General features: G+C 33.9%; 1 protein-coding gene across 2 annotated transcripts in view; it reads right to left on the bottom strand.

Annotated features, from left to right (window-relative positions):
- Positions 1-20734, bottom strand: part of CD2AP (CD2 associated protein) — a 110889-nt gene that overhangs the window by 28363 nt on the left and 61792 nt on the right. For both annotated transcript variants that reach the window (XM_074333049.1, XM_074333050.1), the window contains 6 exons: positions 13619-13806; positions 11427-11499; positions 10931-11025; positions 9806-9910; positions 8395-8431; positions 7287-7349 (listed from right to left, as the gene is read on the bottom strand). In XM_074333049.1, coding sequence (XP_074189150.1) covers positions 7287-7349; positions 8395-8431; positions 9806-9910; positions 10931-11025; positions 11427-11499; positions 13619-13806 — 561 coding nt within the window. The remainder of the gene's footprint in view (positions 1-7286; positions 7350-8394; positions 8432-9805; positions 9911-10930; positions 11026-11426; positions 11500-13618; positions 13807-20734) is intronic.

Below are 20734 nucleotides of genomic sequence, written 5' to 3'. Positions count from 1 at the left end.
TTTGTAGCAAAAATTAATATGACTTGGTCTTATATTATGTCATATAAGACCAGGTATTTATATTATATTATACTATACTATTACATTACATTACATTATACCCAGTCTTATATTAAAATAAGACCGGGTCTTATACTGATTTTTGCTCCAAAACACGCATTAGAGCTGATGGTCTGGCTAGGTCTTATTTTCAGGGAAACACGGTACTAATACCTGAGTCCGAGCCTACAAAAAATCCTAAAGAGGATCCTAGGCATCAGCATATTATGTTAGACACCCAGGTAATTCTAATGCCACTAGAATTGAGAACATCTGTACCAAGCTACCCTTCTAGCTTAGTTTCTCAAAACTCTTCCAAGGTGCCTCGAGCCACTTCCTGAAAATGCTATGCTTTCTCTCATTCTTTTCGTATTCTGTGGAATCACCTTCATTTTTCCAGTCAACACATTCTGCTCATTTTCTAAATCTCTGCATAATTATAACTTCATTATTGTGCATATTAACTATTCAACTACCAACTGTCAAAATATCACTTTAAAAAATGAAACAAATTTTTTAATCTTCCTAGTAACTAGCAGAAGCCAGTTGTGTCATACATACATACTGATTGATTTTATGTTATTGCATGTTTAACATTTGGTTAAGTCATTTCAGGTGTGGGTATAAACAAACAGTATTGTTTGCTACTTCTTAAGAGGTCAAGATTATTTTTAGGTTCAGGCTGAAGTGATATATTACAGATAACAAAATGTTCTGTGCAGTACAGTAGAGATACGTTATCATTTCCTTTCTGGTAAGCGCACTAAATATAAAACACAATAGAGTCCTGCCACAGCTCTCAACTCAGAGTCCATATACTACATACAGATTGTGTCACAGATGAAAAGGGCATTTGAGTTTAGTATCTCCAATAATAAATGCCCTTAAATGAGTCTTAAACACATGAATTTTTATTTTAATTCCACACTAAAGTGAACTGTATTACACCAAAGTTTGAGAGTACATAATAATTTCAAACCATACGTGTATTTTGAACATTGACCTCTAAATCACTCTGCCATATGAAGAATACTGATTTACGAATCCATGGCCAGAGTATTAATTGGAAATCCCACACCTTTTTATTACATTTCAATTTTCGTAAAGTTTTTACTCTGTAAATTAGCATTCCTTTATTGGCTCACATAAAGAAGAGAATGCTCCTGAGCAAAGATGTAAAGTAGATACCTCAAGATTTCCATTTTAGGCAGTTGAGTTATGTTCCAAGACCTACCTATTCTGCCAACTTAGAATTCAACATTAGGCAAAAATATCTATCAAGAATGAGGAGAAAAAAATATTTTCAAATAAAATATGTTCCATCTTTAGGTCCCCTATATATGTATTTGGTAGGAAGTATAAAATGCCAACTGGAGTACAAAAAAGACAATGAACGTGAATAAATTCAACCAACACTGACTGGGAATCTACAGCACACAGATGAGGGCTGAAGCCATGAGCATTTTATGATTAAAAGGATCAATAACACAACAAAAGATCCAACTCTGAGAGTCCTTATTAATTTTTAGTTCAGTGAGTGAGTGAATGAATTAATGATGCTACTAGCCCTTTGCACGGGAACCAGCAGCAGCCACATGACTTTCTGTACGAGGCAAAGTCTTAAGTCTTAAAGAGTCAGTAGAGCCCAATCCTTTTTCAAGAAGATGTGGTAACATTTACTGGGGTTGAAAGTCCCAGAAATGAGCCAACTACAACGTCAATCTGTCGCCTCCTGTAACAGTAGTGAATTCCTAGCATGTGACTTACAGCAACTGTAATTTGCTGCCCTTCAATGTCAAGCTAAAATCTGTGCCAGTTGCAAAGATTAAAAAAACAAAACACAACAACGCTCAAGAAAGAATATCCACCAGCACAACTCTTCCTTCCTGTTGCTAATTAGGAAACCAGATTGCCATTATTAACATATTGGTGCTTAGTACCTGCTTGGAGGGTTTTATTACCTGGTTATGTTCTCAAACACAAACTGAAAGAAATGCTCCTCAAGCAAATGTGAGCACAGATTCACCGTCTCCAATAGAAATACGGAACCAGGCTAGGCTGCAGCAGCCTGTATGTTCTTCCCATGGATGTGAATGGGGCCATGGGGAAGGACATGTTAAAGGGACTTTCTAAGCCTAATAGAGCTTTTGTTACATCCTATCCCACACATTTATATACCACCCTACCTGGCACTCTAAAATAATCATCAGTCCATCCCTTCCTGTCACACATATTTCAGACCAAGAATGAAGTGGACTACTGAAAGGTATGTCCAAGAAAGCCTTCCCGAAAAGCAGGAGAAAAACTTGTACTCCAAAGTGTTGATATTATTACTCTCCTGAGGCACAGCATGGCAGGCATTCATGGTACCTCTGAGAAAATAGGGAGCAGGACAGTACTAAGTAGGTTTGAGAAAATCTACATGGTGGCTTAGGGCAGGGAGTACACAGGGACGATTTAAACTCCATTTGAAAAACCATCCCATGAAATGATAGGGAGTCACTATTAGGTTGGTGCAAAAGTAACTGCGGTTTTTGCACTTTTTAACCTTTTAAATCCCAATTACTTTTGTACCAACCTAATAAAAAAGTCAAGGGTAGGATGGTAAGTTTCATGTTTTCCTGTAGCTCCTTCTGTTCCCTCCCCAATACAGCAAAGCTTTTCAAAGGATATCTTCTGTGCAAGTAAGAGACATATGTGGGATACAAAACTGAAAGCAACAGAGGAACAAGACAAAAAAAACTCAAGACACAGACAACTGTTTAGTGGTTACCAGAGTTAGGTAAGGGGGGGGAAAGGGCGTGGTAGAAGAGGGAAAGGGGGGTCAAATATGTGGTGATGTATTATAGAAAGGTACACTTGAAACCTATGTAATTTTACTAACCACTGTCATTCCAATAAATTAAATCAATCGATCAATAATAGAATTAAAGTCCTGAACACACATACTGGTGGAATGTACTGTATTTCCTGTCAGAAGCCTTAAGCTCCTTAGCTTGGCCCTAGTTTGTTAGAAAAAGCTCCCTCTGTTTCTGTGGAACAAGGGTGGAACTTTGATTTATGCTTACTTTTATTTAAAAAGAAATAATTTAATTTGTACCAGTATTTAATATTCAGAGTGAAACTGGATCTCTACCATGCATGTGTCCAAAGGTTACTAAGCAAAGCGCTGACATTTTCTCTATTCCTTGCACCAGATCTATTAAAGCCATGTCACATTAACGAGAACATTTTGAAAATATTAAGAATTGTTTCCCTTGTTATATACTTGTCTTCAGTTATAAAAAAAATTCTTATATTTGCACACTTAAACTTTGAAACCAACACTTTAAAATAAGTTTTTAAATCTTTTCATTTAAGTTTTGGTGTTAAGATTTAAAATTTTAAAAATGTCTTTTATGTTTACTCACGTATTTACCATTTCTGGCATTCCTCATTACTTTGTGTACATCTGAATATCTATATAATAGCATCATTTTCCTTCTGCCGAAAAGAACTTTTAATATTTCCTAGTATTAATACATACAGGTCTGCTGGCAATGAGTTCTCTCACATTTTGTCTGAAAGTTTCTTGCCTCCATTTCTGAAAGGTATTTATTTCTTCTAGGTAAACAACTCAAGTTGGTAATTATTTTCTTTAGACTCTATGCTTTTCTCTTTATCACTGCTTTTTAACAAATTTATTATGATGTGCCTTAAGGTGGTTTCCTTTGTTTCTTCTGCTTAGAGTTCACTGAGCTACTTGGATCTGTGGGCTTACAGTTTTCACCAAATTTGAAAATTTTTCAACCATCATTTCTCCAAATAATTTTTTCCTGTCCCCACTCTCTGTCCATTGCTTCAAGGATTCCAATTACACGTAAGTAAAACCAACTGATATTATCTCTTAGGTCACTGATGCTCCATTCATTTTTTTTCTAGTCATTGTTCTATACATTTTAGGTAGTCTCTATTGCTTTATCTTCTAGTTCACCAATATTTTCTTCTGCAATCTCCAATCTGCTGGTAATTCCATCCAGTATTTTTTCATTTCAGATATTGCATTCCTCATCTGCAAAAGTTCAATTTGTGTGTGGGGGGGTTGTGTGTATAGATACACACACACACCCCAATTTCTCTCACCATCATGTTCAAATTTCTTCTACTTTCTTGAATATATGGGATATGTTTATAATAGCTGTGTAATGTCCTTGCTGCTATTTCCATTATCTCTTGTCATTTTGGGTCTGTTTAAATTGACTCATTTTTTTGAGTTATGGGTTACTATTTTCCTGTTTCTTTTCATGCCTGGTAATTTTTGATCAGATAATAGACACTGTGAATATTTAACACCCTTGGATGCTAGATTTTGTTACACAGGCATACCTCGGAGATACTATAGGTTCATTTCCAAACCACCACAATAAAGCAAGTTGTAATCTTTTTGCTGGTGAAGGGTCTTTGCCTTCAATTTGTAAAAAACACAACATCTGTGAAGTATAATAAAACCAAGCACAATAAAACACAGCATGCCTGTATTCTTTTAAATTGTATTAAATTTTGTTCTGGAATTTTCCGATCTGTTTCCAAGGTAGGTACAGAGAAGCCTTTAGTCTAAAGTGCGATATACAGGATTTGATGGATTCTATCCAATGCCTTATGAGGTCTTTCCATTGTGTCTTGTGGGAACATAAATTTGTGAGTTCCAGAAACTGCTTCAGCAAATGCTTTCCTGCAGCTATTTCTTCAGCCATGGAGGGTCTCTTTCAAGTGTATGTGACCCACTACTCAGCCAAAGCCTCGTGGTAAGCTCTATAGTGATCTCTGAGTGCTCTCTCTATGCAGTTACCTTCATTCTGACATTCTGTCGCACAAACTGTTGCTATCTTGGCCTCCTAAATCCCCATCTCCAATCTCTTCAACTCTGCAGAAAAACTGGGCTGTGTCTGGCATCTTTGTTTCTGCTGCCTGTAAACTGCTTCTAAACAACAAGCTGGTATAATTTTAGGGATTCCCTCATTGGTTTCAGCGATAACTTCTTCGGTGATAACAGTCTTACGCTACCTGTTGTCCAGTGTCTGAAACCGTTTCATATATTTTGTTCAATTTCCTAGTTGTTTAACTGAGGAGGGAAAATTCAGTCCCAGTTACTTCATCATGACCAGGATTTTGAGCAGATAAACATAATAAAAATGCATAACCTTCCCTTTTGTTTATAAGATCAACAGACTGATTTCAGGGAACATGGGAAGTCAGTATCTGAATTTTAAAAAACTCCTGGCTACTTGATGGAGAGGACTATAAAAGAAATACCATACTGTAGATAATGAAGCCAGCAACACTCTTCTTATATTTGGTTTTACATATCTTTGAGTTTTTCAGATAGTACAGATATTATAACCAAGTACTAAAATAAACTGATCCAAGACTCAGACCTAACCATAGCAATATCGCAAAGTGCTAATCTGAGAAGTATAAATTTTTTTCATCATAAATAAAAATTCTCAAACGTAAAAAACTAAAGGCATATAAAATCTTCCATGCTGACTGAGCACAGATCATGAGAACGAGATAAACCTACGAAGGTGCAAAACATATTCAGGAACAAGAGTGTGGTTGCTGCATTATGGGTGAAAAGCTTTAGAAGATGGTAACAAAAATGTAATTTGGGATCGGTTCCTGACAACACCAAATACTAACCAGAATGTGGAGCAAATGGAGCTCTCAATCGTTGGTGGGAATGCAAAAGGGTACAGACACTTCAGAAGACAGTTTAGCGGTTTCTTACAAAACTAACATACTCTTACCATACGATCCAGCAATCACACTCCTTAGTTTTTACCCTGGTGAACTGAAAATTCATATCCATACAAAAACCTGCAGGCAAATGTTTACAGCAGCTTTATTTGTAACTGCCAAAGCTTGGAAGCAACCAAGATACCCTTCTAGTAAGTGAATGGATTAACTGTGGTACATCCAGACAATGGAATATTAATCAGCATTAAAAAGAAATGAGCTATTAAACCCTGAAAAGACATGAAGAAACTTTAAATACGTATTACAAAGTAAAAGAAGCCAATGTGAAAAGCTACATAATGTATGATTCCTACTGTATGACATTCTGAAAAAGGCAGAACTATGGAGACAATAAAAAGATCAGTGGTTGCCAGGGATTGGTGGGGAGGGAGAAATGAAAAGGCAGAGCACAGAGGATTTTTAGGGCGGTGAGACTATTCTGTGTGATATTACAATTATACATTTGTCAAATTACGCATTTGTCCAAACTCATAAAATGTACAACAAACTCATAAAATGTAAACTATGAATTTTGGGTGATAATGGTGTGGCAATGGAGGTGCATTGATTGTAACAATGTACCATTCTGCTGCAGGATACTGACAAGTGGGGACTGGCTGTGCACTTGTGGGGGTAGGGAGTATATGGGAACTCTATACTTTCTGCTCAATTTCCCTATGAATCTAAAACTGTTCTAAATAATAGTCTATTAAAAAAAAATGAATTTGGCAACAATGCGAAATATAAGCCAGACAAGGGACTAAAGTAAGACAAAGCAGTTAAGAGAATACAATTTTAGGCAAGAGACAGATCTTTCTGAACAAAGGAGGTATTTTCTCCAAATTAACAATAACAAAATAATGATTTTAATAAAATACATATGGTACCTTGGAATAACTTTCCAAATTTACATGACAAATATAGGCAAGTGAAAATTAAGTAATACAAAACACGAAAATATATTCAGTTTTTCATAAAGCTATCTTTATTTCAATAAGTGAGCGTTATATTTGCAAAAATGATAAAATAAACCAAACCTGAACAGAAAGGGGGAAAAATAACAAAAGAAAATATACTAATATATGCTAAATCACTTCCATGTTTTAAGTAGGAACATGCTCTTATACCTAAGAAATTTTTGTTTATTTCAGTTGGGACACTATACAAATAATAAAAGTATAACTGTTTATGCTTAGTTTTCTTGTACATTATTTGAAATAACTATAATTAAATACTACATCCTTACTGAAATAACGGTTTAACATTTTAATGACTATAAATTGGTCAGTTTGAATAAAACCTAATTTCCTATCTTGACAAACTACTCCCACCCAGAAAACTTCAAGCATTGCAAAGTAAATACTGAACACCTGTTAAAAATCAGTGTAAATGACTTGGTATAAAGAGATGTTTTTCTTTATGACGACAACAAAAGAGTTATTTTTCTGAAAGTGAAAAAAAATTAGCCTCACCTTTTTCTTCAGTCTTTAAAGCAAAATACTTCTTCTCTGCAGATACCAGCTCAGGCTTTGGGGCTGGGGGAAGGGGAGGGCAGTTAATACTTTTTTAAAACAACATTTTAGAGCACAAAGACAATTATACTACTAAAAAGGTTAATTTAAAAATAACAGATGAAAACAGGGTTTAACAGAAAAAACAATGTACCAGAATCCCTAGGCCCTGTGCAGCGACCCTACACCTGTCACTATTACTATAAGTAAATAACTCTGTAATCTCAGTTCCTTCTTTGTCAAATGAAGGCATTCATAGGCTCCACACCACCACTGTCCAGTAGAACTAACTGTGATGATGGAAATGCTCTATTTTTGCGTTATCCAATGTTGACTACTGAGACTTGAAATGCTGCGATTATGGAATTAGAAGTTTCATTTTAATTAATTTTGAAAGCCCCATTCCTTTTTACTTGTGCTTTCCTTGCTCAGGGATTAGGCCAGAAAACACAAGCTGAAAACCATGGAGGAACGGAGAACGTACATTATTTTAAAAAGAGCAAATTTTTCAAGAAAACAATTTTACAATATTTGTAAAAATCAGAAATTTAAGTCTAGAACTTACAGAAATAGACAAAGAGCCAGATTACAAAACATTAACTCTGGAAAACACTTCTAAATTTGTTTAACTCAACTGTTTAAAAAAATAAACTCTTCTAATTTGTTTAATCGCCCGCATACTCTCTAAAGGAAGAGTATATAAGTAATCAGTTCTTTGTTTCAGACGTTAACAAGAGGATTTCACCGGAAAAGATACAATAAATAACTGGCCAAGTATATATATCAAATGTTCTAAACATATTTAAACTTAATCAATTTTCTTAAGTCAAAATTACATATAACTAAAGTATCCAAATTATTTTCAAGATTTCTATTTTATATAGTTTGTACTTTAAAAAAATACTGACATATTAATGTATGTGAACACTAAATTTTTGCATTTCTAAAACTCTGCATATAGCACATATATTTTTTGGCAATAAAAATGATTTACATAAGACCCAATTTCACCGTTTTAGAACTTAAAAATATGAAAAACAGCAAACTGAATAATGTATTTCTTACATACCTGGACCCTTAGCAGGAGGTGGTGGTTTCTTTGGTTTCTATAAAATAATAACAGTGAAAATAGTTGAAGACTTACATATTAAATGTAGTTAAAATACATTCTGATAATTAATAATCAAAATTATATGAACATCTCTCCTCATCCCATCCCGGCCAAAAACTAAATAATATCCTAACAACTCCACCAAAGGTCACTGACAAAAAATTTACTGAGTAGAACAAATACCTCCTTGATCAAAATTCAAATATTTCAAAAATTATCACTGTTAGGTAAACCTAAAAAATCTTAATGAGCAAAAATGTTATGTCCTGTCTCCCCTAGTTTAAGATTCCTGGGCACTATTTTACCCTCTTTTAACAGCTAAGTTTGGTAGGAAGGGAGAGATGGCAGCGAAAGGGGAAAGAGACTTTGTTTAAAAAAAAATTTTTTTCAAAAGTAATAAATATATCTAGCTTTCATTCTTCACTCTTCAGAACTCTCAAAGAGAAGATTAAAGGCAACGGTCTGGTTGTCCTCAATTCATTCAAATTCTCTTAAATTTATAAACATTCACTTATTTTTAAGACTTTCAAAAACTTGAGACACATTTCTAAGTAAATGACTTTGGTTTTTGCAAATTAAAAATAACTGATAATCAACAAATAATACTGTATAAATATCTAATAAAAGACAAAAAAAAGAATGTGTTCATTAAGTATAAAAATAAAGCACACTGAAGGCTGAATCAATCCTGAGTCAAATCTAGCAAAGGAAGGCCCTCAGGCAGGGTAAGCCTCCACAGAGTTAAACGTTTAGTAATTTACTTAACCTAAAGACTGAAAAAGTTAGAGCTTTCTGCATTAGCTTAAACTAAATATGGTAGACTGTCTTGCTGTGTGTGTCTGTTCTCTGTCCAACTCTCCTTCCCTCTACATATTTTAAAAACTCAATTAAATCCATCCTCCATGGGGGGAAAGAAGAGATCAAGTCGTACAAAAGCAAAAGATCTCTGATGAATGACTCAAGCCTCACTTTATTCACTGTGAAAAGTGAAAGAGAAATTAAATCCTATAAGGAGGCAAAGACTGCTTTTTACCCTCCCAAAAATACATTGAAAGGATAATAGTAAGATCAACATTATCTTAAAATATTTTCAATAAAAATAGTATGTCCAGTCTTTTTTCTTTTAATTATAATAAAGTAATGACATCTAATGTTACTCACCAATATAGTCAGTGGGTAAAGAAAACCAGGAATAAACCACAGAATTGAAATATTGTTTTGTTTTATTATAATTCAAGTAACTTTTACCTGAATAAATCTAAAACACCCTCATAAAATTATTCAGTAACAATGTAAACACCGTGTTTTTAAAGAAATACTGGCAAAAGGTTCTTTAAAGTATTATTATCATTGAAAAATAAAAGCTTACTGGAAAGTCCTTATCTAGTTCATTTATCTGAACAGCAAAATTGTCTGGAAACACTCCTTCTTTACCATTAAGTTCACCCTTCCACCAGCCAGCTTCTCCAGTATCCTAAAATACAAAATGAAGAATAAGTAAGATAATAGGGGTTATCTTTAAATGAGGAAAAAATTTACAAAATAGGTAACTACTGAATTCCATTATTTTTACAAGAAAAAAAAAAAAGACCTAAACAGATGAGGTCCTCCTAAAAGAAAATATTCCTCGCATATTACTTCTAGCAATAGTTATAAAATTAGGTTTATTTTTTTAAATAATTCAAGTAATTTTAAAATTCGGTTTATAAGGATAAAAAGTTCGCAGAGGAAAAGGAGAAAGGAAAAGGGAAAGGAAGTGGGAGAGGAGGGTGTAAAGAGAATATGAATTTCCAAACTATCTTACTTAACATTCTTCTCAAAACTTTACACAGTAAAAATTAATTGCATTATTCATTTGCTTTAGAAATTAACAGGATCTGCTAGAATTTCTTCCAAATACCATGCTTCCTGAGAAATTAGGTGTTATCAGTGAAAATTGTGTGAATATTAAAAATTACATACACTGAACCATCTGACAGTTAACTTAAAATGGGAAATTTTTAAAAAATTATTCTCTAGGGTTATAGCAAAAACAAAATATTTATAAATATTCCTGCCTTACAAATAGTAATTATAGGCTTCTGCACACACCCCAATACTTCTGGGTTTTCTTTTTCTTTTTCCTTAATTCATTCCAAGTTATAATACTACCTTATTCTTTTAAATAGCTGCGCTATTTTCCACAGCATGAAGTTTCATAACCATTTAGATATTGATAGACATTTAAGTTGTTTCCTTATTTTTCTTTTTATATTATAAACAATGCAATATGCATTAGGTGGGAAAAAATGGAATGAGGTGGAATAGGAAAAGTTTCCCCAAAGAAAAAAGAACTTTCTGAGTACTTACTATGTGCCAAGTTCTCAGGTCACAAAAACAAACAAGACAAAGTCCCACCTGTTCTAGAGCTTACATTCTAAAGGGAGTGTAAGAAGACTAAGAAATATTTCTATGAATAGATTAAATGATTCAGTGAAAAACAGAAATATCTTACCTTACTTATCAAATGGATTATCTCTCCCTCTTTAAAAGTAAGTTCATCTTCATTAGTACCTTCATAGGCAAATAATGTTCTACAATATTCCTTAGCTAAAATAAAGAATGTAAATAATGTAGCATATATAAACTGATTCTTTCAACAAACACTAAGTCATTATTTTGTGCAAAGAAATGTACACTAGAGGCTATTAAAATGAATTTAATATTTTCAGTCAATACTATAAATTGAATTAGGTAACAATTTCATTAATCATTTATTCAAATAGTTAATAAGTGATTACTATGCTCTAGGCACAGTTCTAACCGCTGGGGCGAGGGGAAACATCAGTGAATAAAGCATATTAGAATCCTTGACCTCATGGTGCTTATGAGCTAGTAGGACTTAATATGCTGATCAAGTACTACAATATTAACAAATGTCTTCAACAAACCTAACAATATATTTGAGCATGCTTCATTCCAGGTATGAAAATTTTATTCAAATAACTCACCTTTAATTTTACCGTCAGTGTCTGTTTTTGTTACCTCCACACTCTGAGTTCTGGATCCTAGTATGATTAAGGGCTAGAACAGAGAAGGATGGCGTCAACTATTTTCAGTTAGAATAAACAGAATATTGTTAAAAATTTCCATTTACAGTTATCCAGCTTTCCCTAATGGTACTTCTAGCCAGGTTAGGCATGTGAAGGAAAACTCTGCCATGAAAAAGATAAAGATCTCCAAAGCTACTTAAATGATAGCTCAGAACTCTTAAAACTCCCGATTTTAAGAATAAATACTGATACCAATAATACATACTCTAAATTTAGAATCTCTAACATAAATAATAGCATTTGAGAATTTACTATGCATCAATCCCTGAGCTCAGAACTTTACATACATTCTAACTTAATCTACAGAACACTGCATAAAGCAGGTACTATCATTTACTCCTTTTATAGATTAGGAAACAGTTAAATAACCTGCCCACAATAACAATTTAGTAGTAGAGCCCAGATTTAAGCCTGGAAAGTATGACTCTAGAAAGGGGGCTCCTAAACACATCACTAAACTTCCTTACAATGAAATAGAGAAGAAAACAATCTTGATTCTTCGTTGCTGCTATCTGAATGAAAACACTTACGTAATGTTATAACCCTTATAATTAGAGACAATTTCCCACTGTAATTTACTACAGTTCTCCTTCCCCATCTTATACTAATATTTCCTTGAGATCTCCCCCAAAATAACACTATATTTGACCTTAGATTTCATTAGTTAAAAATCTGAACATACTGTTAATTTACTTTCACTGTGTTTTCTGTTTATCTTTTAACATACTCACTTTAATTTCTCCCATTCTAACCACAGTAACTTCCAATCTGGGGTCACCTATAAACAGCAAATGTGCTCCCCATTTTATCAATTCCTAAATCAGTGATCAAAGCAAGCCTCACAAGGCCATCATAGAGGGTGACCCTGAGACTCCTCTAATAACTCTGAAATAGTGAACATAAATGGCAAATGAAAGATTACTAGTGTAGCCATTAATCAAATAAAGTTATTCAACATAATCATAAGCTTTAGAGTTGGAAAGGGACCCCAGACATCCAATGTGCCTCCTAATGCATACAGTGCTTCTCCACCATTCCTAGCTGTGTTATATGGCTTACAGCACCACTGCAAAAACCACAACTCCAATCTTTACCTTTCAAACCAAGAATCAATTAGGCCCCATAAGCTTAATGCCTGACTCTCAGAGCTAGAAGGATCGGGTATAAAGTACAAGTTCTCTTTCCTGAATTCAAATCATAATTACATGAGAAAATATGCAGCACACTAGAAAAGAAAAAAAAAAAGTTGAAACTAAATACTTCAGAGGAAAACTCCAGAAATATTTCACCAAAAAAAAAAAACAGTCTTAAAAGTGCAATATAACTAAACTAGGCAAGTAAATACTGAAATACCTTGAACTCTTAACTTTAAATAAAGACACATAAATGAGAACTACAAAGGAAAGAATGCCCTGAAAGTTATGGGAAAAGCCTCCTCCTACCTGAAGTACGCGACCTGAAGCTACAAAATGTTACCAGGAATAATAGCTTTGAAATATATGTTCCAAAAACTGTAGCTATTTTTCCCAAAATAAAAACTTAAGGTGTATTTTTTAAATCTCTTACTGGAGCTTATAATTTATGGTACACTCACTCTGATTTATTTCACAATGCCAGTGAGATGTTAAAGAAAAACAAAGTTCTCTGTACATTTAGAGGGAATTAGTAGATTTCACCATTGCTAACAAATCAGAGGTAAGTTAAGCAGTGACTAATTAATATCTCACTGTGAATCCATTTTAAAAAGGCCCATTTTAGGCTTACTTCAAATTAAAAGAAAAAAAACGTAATTTTAGCTTTTAAAGGCAAAAGAAAGCCTTGCTTTTTGTATTTTTACGGTAACTACAACTAAAACTCTAAAGCTTCCACTAAGAGGCATTTCTGTTAAATTTACCAAAAAAATTCTAATTTTATAGAAATCAAACATAAACATTAATCACTGTAAACTTGAAAAGAGTTTCTCAGTCTTCTCATTCATAACCAATTACTGGTGATCTCAAAAAAGGAAATTTAAAGTTGCAGGGACTTACATTTTAAAAAATGCTTAAGCGAGTGGAGTTAATCTAAGTAAAGCCCAACATCAGAATTACCTTTTCTGTTTTTTTCTCTTCTGTTTCACTACTGGATGTTCTTGTTCTAAGTTTCACAGAGCCTTCTTTAAAAATATCTCCAAATCCAATTCCTCGAATTTTCTTTGGCTGTGTAACTGATCCAGGTACAGTTTCATTCCCATTTCCCAGAGAGGGTGAAGATAAGGCAGGCCCAGTCAAAACAGTTTCTGAAAGAATAATTTGTTTTTGAAGACTGACACCTAGAGTAATGAAAATCTTGACATTCCCCTTCCACAGAGTTTACATCCTATACCTCCTAATAAGAAATGGTAGAATAAAAATACATTAAATGACTGAGTACTAAAATATCTATGCAAAAGAGTTAAGATGCACTTTACACTGATTTTTTTCTGGATGTTGTGCAAAACAGTAACAATTTACGTATTTTTAATTAGTAAAATGCTAATTAATAAATCCAGGGAATCCTATTATACAAGATCCTTCACAAGAGCATGTCAAGTTTACAGCTCTTGGATAAAGACGATATGAAATGTAAGACTGGAACATTAAAGAGAGCAAGTTAATCATTTTTTAAAGTTGTATGATTGAATCTGATCGAAGTTAGGGTGAGTTTCCAAATACGAAAACTGGTAATATCAGGAAATTTTTATTTTCAAAACAAACAACCATTCAAGTCCTGTCATTTTAACTCTCAGATGACATAACTTAAGTCTAAATTTGAAGCAGTCAATGAAATCTTAAATTGTCATAATGAAAAACTATTAGAGAAAGTTGAACATTATATGGGTTGTTCCTACATTCTTGCTCAGCACCAGAAGTTCTCATTGAGAGGATTTAATGAGCCCATGAACCACCCCATGGAAAACTATGTAGGAATTTTTTCAGTTCATTTTTCTGGGTAAAAGCAGCACAGTTCTTATCAGATTCTGATAAGACTTTATAATCTAAGAAACAAAATTCTGGAGTAAATCATTCAAGAAAATTCAGGAACTTTTCAGAATGGGAGTGCGGGATGGAGAAAAATACGTGATGTCAGCAGGTAATAATAAAAATGGTAGTTACCATTTATTCAGGGCTTAATCTGTACCAGGCAGTTGCTAAACACTGTACATGAATTATATCTAATTTACATAACTACGCAGCTTAACATTACTCCTCATTTGGAAAATAACTGGGCAGAGACGTTAAGAGCTTTCCCAAGGCCATGCTAGTAAGTAACAAGGCCAACATTTAAATTGAAGTCTAGATGAACCCCAAACCAGTTTTAAACATTTAAATATAATGATTCAAACAACTAAAGCCTCCAATCACACATTTGAAAATATCTGAGAAGTTAACAGAAACACCTTTTATGAACTTAAGAAATGTAATGCTACCAAGCACAGTGATCTACTCTTAACACTTTCAATATTAGCCTAAACCACATATATTTTTGGTTATAAATTTTTAAATAAACTTTATTGATCATGGTTATATACTACAAAATGAACCCATTTTAAATGGAAAATCCAGTAATTTTTGACCAATGAAATGTATGTACCATGTAGCAACAATCAAGATATAGAACACATCTGTCATCCCGAAAATGACACACACACCACCTGTCAATCCTTCCTACCCTGTAGCCTCAAGAAACTGCTGATCTTCCATCTGTCACTATTGATACGTCCTTTTTAGAAGTTCAAATAAACGTAATTATATAGCACATAAGTCTTTTCTGTCTGCTGCTTCTGCTAAGCAGAATGTGGGTAAGTCATCCATGCTGCTCCACACTTCCATATTTCATTCCTTTTTATTGCTGATCGGTACTCCATTATACAGATATATCACTATTTATCTACTTGGCTGGAGGTTTTACCCAATTTTAAAAGTTCCCTTCTGTTGCTATTATGGAGAATTTTTGTAAGTGTAGAATATGTACAATTGTCTTTCTGCATCTACTGAGATAACCATATGGTTTTTCTTCTTTAGACTGTTAATATGGTGGATTATATTAACTTTTGAATGCACAGGATGAACCTCAGTAACCATAATTTATTACATATTTTGTTGGATGTGATGTGTTAAGACTCTGTTAAGTGTTCGTTTATGTTCATGAGATAATGGTTTGTAATTCCTTAATGACTTCATCAAACTTTGACAAAGTCATACAAATCTATAGGTTGGTGCAAAAGTAATTGTGGTTTTTGCAATCACGTTTAACTTTTTAAACCACAATTACTTTTGCACCAACCTAGTTAAGAAATGTGAAAGAATTTGTGTTAAGACTAAATGCCTGATAGAATTCAGCAGTGAAACCACCTGGGCAGAAAATTTTCTGTGTGTAAAGATTTTTTTTGTTGTTGTTGTTAAAGATTTTTAATAATAGGTTTGTGTCAGTGCATTCTATGATGTACACACAACGATGAAATCACATGACACCACATTTCTCAGAACGTATCTCCGTCATTAAGTGACACATGACTGTACTTAAAGTGAGTTTCTGGTAGATAGTATATTATCCAGTCAATTGGCCTTTCAATTTAAGTTTTTAGACCATTTAACAATGACTGATGTGGTTATGTTTAAATCCATTACCTTGCTATTTGTTTTCTATTTACCCAGTTGACCTTTGTTCCTTTTTCTACCTCTTCCTCTCACTGGGTGGGGTGGGGGGGGTGAGGGGCTTAAACAACAGGCATTTCTTTTCTCAGTTCTGGAGACTGGAAGCCCAAAATCAGAGTGCCAGGATGGCTGGGTTCTAGTGAGAGCTCTCTTCCAGGCCTGCATATGGCTGCCTTCTCACTGTGTCCTAACATGTCCTTTCCTCAGGGTGCAAAGGAAGAGAGAGTGGGCTCTGGTGTCTCTTCCTCTTCCTTTTTTTTTTAATTGACATATAACATTAAATAAGTTTCAGATTTACAACATGATTCAATATATGTGTGTATGTGTGTGAATATATATCAAAATGATCACAATAAATCTAGCTAAAATCCATCATAATACATAATTACAAATTTTTTTCTTCTAATGAGAACTTTTAAGATCTCTCTTAGCAACTTTCAAGTATACAATACACTTTTATTAACAAGTCACAATGCTATATATTATATCCCCGGGACTTATTTTATAACTGGAAGTTGGAGTTTGCATTTTTTGACCACCGTACCCATTTCACCTACCCCACCTAACATCTCTGGCAACCACTAACCTGTTCTCTGTTGTACCAATGAGTTCAGGGATGTTTTTGGTTTTAGATCCCACTTATTAAGTGAGTGCACATGGTTTATTTGTCTTTCTCTGACTTATTTCACTTAGGATACCATCAAGGTCCATCCATGTTGATGCAAATGGCAAGATTTCATTTTTTATGGCTGAAGAATACTCCATTGTATATAACAGGAGTGCAAAAAAATGTATACACATGACTTGTATTCATCTTTTGTTATTGACAATATATTATTATAACTTTAATACAGGTTTTTCCTTTCTTAAAATGTGTACACATTTTTTTGGCACCCTCTGCATATAACACATTTTCTTTTCTATTCATCTATCATTGGATGGACACTTAGGCTTTTTCCATGCCTTGGCTATTGTAAATAATGCTGCAATGAATATGGAGGTGAAAATATCTTTTTGAGTTAGTGTTTTTTGTTATCTTTGGATAAATACCCAGAAGTGGAATTTCTGGGTCACATGACAGTTCTATTTTTAATTTTTTGAGGAACCGCCATACTGTTTTCCATAGTGGTTGCAGCAATTTACATTCCTATCAACAGTATACTATGTTCCCTTTTCTTCACATCCTTGCCAACACTTATTTGTCTTTACAACAGTCATTCTAACAGGTATGAGGTGGTATCTCATTGTGGTTTGGATTTGCATTTCTCTGATGATTAGTGGTGTTGAGCACCTTTTCATGTACCTTCTGGCCATCTCCTTTGGGAAAATATCTATTAAGATCCTCTCCCATTTTTAAATCAATTTTTTTTTTCATGTTGAGTTGTGTGAGTTTTTTATGTATTTTGAATGTTAACTTCTTACCATATGATTTGCAAATATTTTTCTACCATTCCATAAGTCGCCTTTTAATTTTGGTGATGGTTTTTGGCTGTGGAGAAGCTTTTTAGTTTGATGTTGTCCCACTTTATTTATTTTTACTTTTGTTGCCTTTGCTTTTGGTGTCAAAACCAAAAACCACCTCCAAGACTGGTATCAAGGAGTTTACCACCAATGTTTTCTTCTAGGAGTTTCATGGCTTCAGGTCTTATGTTCAAGTCTTTAATCCATTTTGAGTTGATTTTTGTGTATAGTGTTACTTTATTATTATTTTTTAGCATTCAATTTTATTAACTTATTAGCTATACCTCATTGTTTTCTTAGGGGTTGCTCTAGCTTTATAATATGCATCTGTAAGTCACCAAAATCTACATTCAAATAAGATTATACCACTTCACGTATAATATAACAGTCCTACAACAGGAACAATTCTATTTCAGGTCTTCTGTGTTTGGAGCTATTTTCATACATTTTTATTTCTGCATAAACTATGCTTCCCATACTACATTATTTTACTTTAGTCAATTATCTTTTAAAGGAATTTCAAAATGGAAAATAGTGTTTTATATTTATCCACATTTCTGCTAGTCTTCATTCCACTATATAGATCCAAGTTTCCATCTTAGTATCATTTTCCTTTTTCCTGAAGAACTTTGTTTTGATCATTCTTTAGACTATAGGTCTGCTGGCAATGAGTTCTCTCAGCTATTGTTTTTGGGTTGAAAACTCTTTTATCTCACCTTTACTCTGAAGAATATTTTCATAGAAAATAGGATTCTGGGTTGACCAGTTTTCTTTCTTCAGCACTTCAAAGATGCCGTTCTATTGTCTCCTGGCTTACTCAGTTTCGGAAGACTGACTTGTGCATTACATAGTTTCTGAATCTTCTGAATCTGTGGGTTCTTATTTTAATTCTCCTCTATGTGACGTGTCTTGATTCCTCTAACTCCTGAGATTTTTCACTTTATTGCTTATTTTCAGGACTTGATTACGGCGTACCTTTGTAAGCCCTCTGTGTGTGGCTACCCTTTTTGGATCTGTGGATTTATAATTTCCACCAAATTTAGAAATTTTTTACCATTCCTTCTTTGAATATTTTCTTCTTTCCACCCTCTCTCCTCTCCTTCTGGGACTCTGGCTACAAATGTTAGACCATTTAAAATTATAAAGTTGATAAAATGCTTTGCAGTCTGTATGCTCTTTGTGCTTGTTTTTGGATAGATTCTAATGCCATATTTTCAAGTTCAATGATCTTTTTCTTCAGTCTATTGTTAAAATTTCCCATAAAGGGATTCATTTCAGATATTGTGTTTTCCTATCTCTAGTAGTTCCACCTGGTTCTTTTTTTCTATCTTCTATTTCACTCCTCATGATGTTAAGTTTTCCATTACATCCTTGAGCATATTGAGCATTTTTACTATAGCTATTTCAATATCCTTTTGTACTATTTCCATCATTTCTTGTTCTCTTTCTACTAAGTAATTTTTCTTCCAGGTTGTGGACATTTTCCTACATCTTTATAGCTTATAATTTTTTTGGTTGTTGAGTGCCAGATTTTGTTGCAATTAATTTAAAAACCATTGATTCTCAACCTGAGGTGATTTTGCCCCCCATGGGACATGTAGCAATGTCTGGAGACATTTCTGGTTATCACAGCTGAAGACTGCTACTGACATTTAGTGGGTAGAGATCAGGGATATTTGTAAATATTCTATATGCATTGGATAGTCCCCCAAAGCAAAGAGTTCTCTAGCCTCAACGTCATCAGTGACAAGGTTGAGAAACCTTGCTTTAACGAGTGATTTTGTTTTCCCCCAGCAAACAGGTAAGTTACTTGCATATTATTATGAAGCTTCCTCAGGGTAGTATTAGAATAGCCTCCACCTTAAAGCTAATATAGCCCACTTTACCCTGAATTGCCCACGTAGTCCATGAAGTTTCTCAAATCCACATGGAGAGAATTCAAACAATCTTTGACCTCGTGTAAGCACCAGGAATTATTCATGTTAATCCTCAGTATTGCTCTTTCTTCAGAAATCCTTAATATCTTAGCTTGTGGGGTTTCACCCTACACATTCACAGATTGATCTTCATCCAAACCCTTAATCACATTTCTGGAACTCTCTTTCTGTATCTCTCTCTCTTCAGGTATTCTGTTCCATAAATTCCAATTTACTTGGGCTTCCCTGGACTTGCATCCCTAACTTCTCAACTCAACAAAACTGACCACCTTCTCCTGAGGTCCCCCCTTCCTGCACTGCAGTCCAAAAATTACCTACTGACAGAAGTCCAGGGCAGTGATATAGGGTTTTCCTTGATTCTTTTATCCCCTTTTCTCAAGAGGGTATTATTAAACCATTGACTGATAAAGGCAACTTTAGCAGATAACTATAAGGTGCAATTTTCAGTTGAGTATGTATGGCCATAAAATAAAATTTCTCTTTTAGATTTAGTTACTGTAAACTTTACCAGTCATTAAAACAAGTATTAAAATAAATGCTTAGATATTAAAGATACCTAGTACTAATGGATAGTCTGATTACTTTGGCTCATTGAAAACTGTCAAAACTACTATACTGGCTATTAAATAAATGGTTAGAAGGAAGCACAGTGCAATGGTAAAGCAGATGAACTCTAGAGTCAAACACTCTTGATTCATATCTCACCTCCTCCCCTGTATGTGCCCAGTTTCTTCACCTGTACATGTGGTATTTCATACGATTGCTATGAGAATTAAATTAATTGATTCCTGTAAAGTGTTTAAAACAGTGCCTGGTTCAGTGCCTATTATTCTTAATGAGTTTAAAGACATATTATTGAGAACCATTCAAGTAAGGGAGAGTATAATCACACAAAAGGAGCAAAAAATAAAAAGGAAAAACATCTTAGCCAGAAGAGCAGGAAGCGAAGGGAACAAAGAGGGGGGAGGAAGGGTAGAAAGGACGTCTCATAATCAGACGAGAGAACTCCTACCTATATGGTATTGCTAATATTTTTAAGTCCAATATGTTTTAGCCATTAGATTTATCCTTCAACTGCTAAAACTTGTAGAAAAATTATATCTGCATTTTATGTGTGGCACTGTCAGTCATA

This window comes from Rhinolophus sinicus, linkage group LG05, assembly GCF_036562045.2.
Source record: "Rhinolophus sinicus isolate RSC01 linkage group LG05, ASM3656204v1, whole genome shotgun sequence".
Lineage (NCBI taxonomy): Eukaryota > Metazoa > Chordata > Mammalia > Chiroptera > Rhinolophidae > Rhinolophus > Rhinolophus sinicus.
This window is presented reverse-complemented; position numbering and strand designations above follow the sequence as displayed.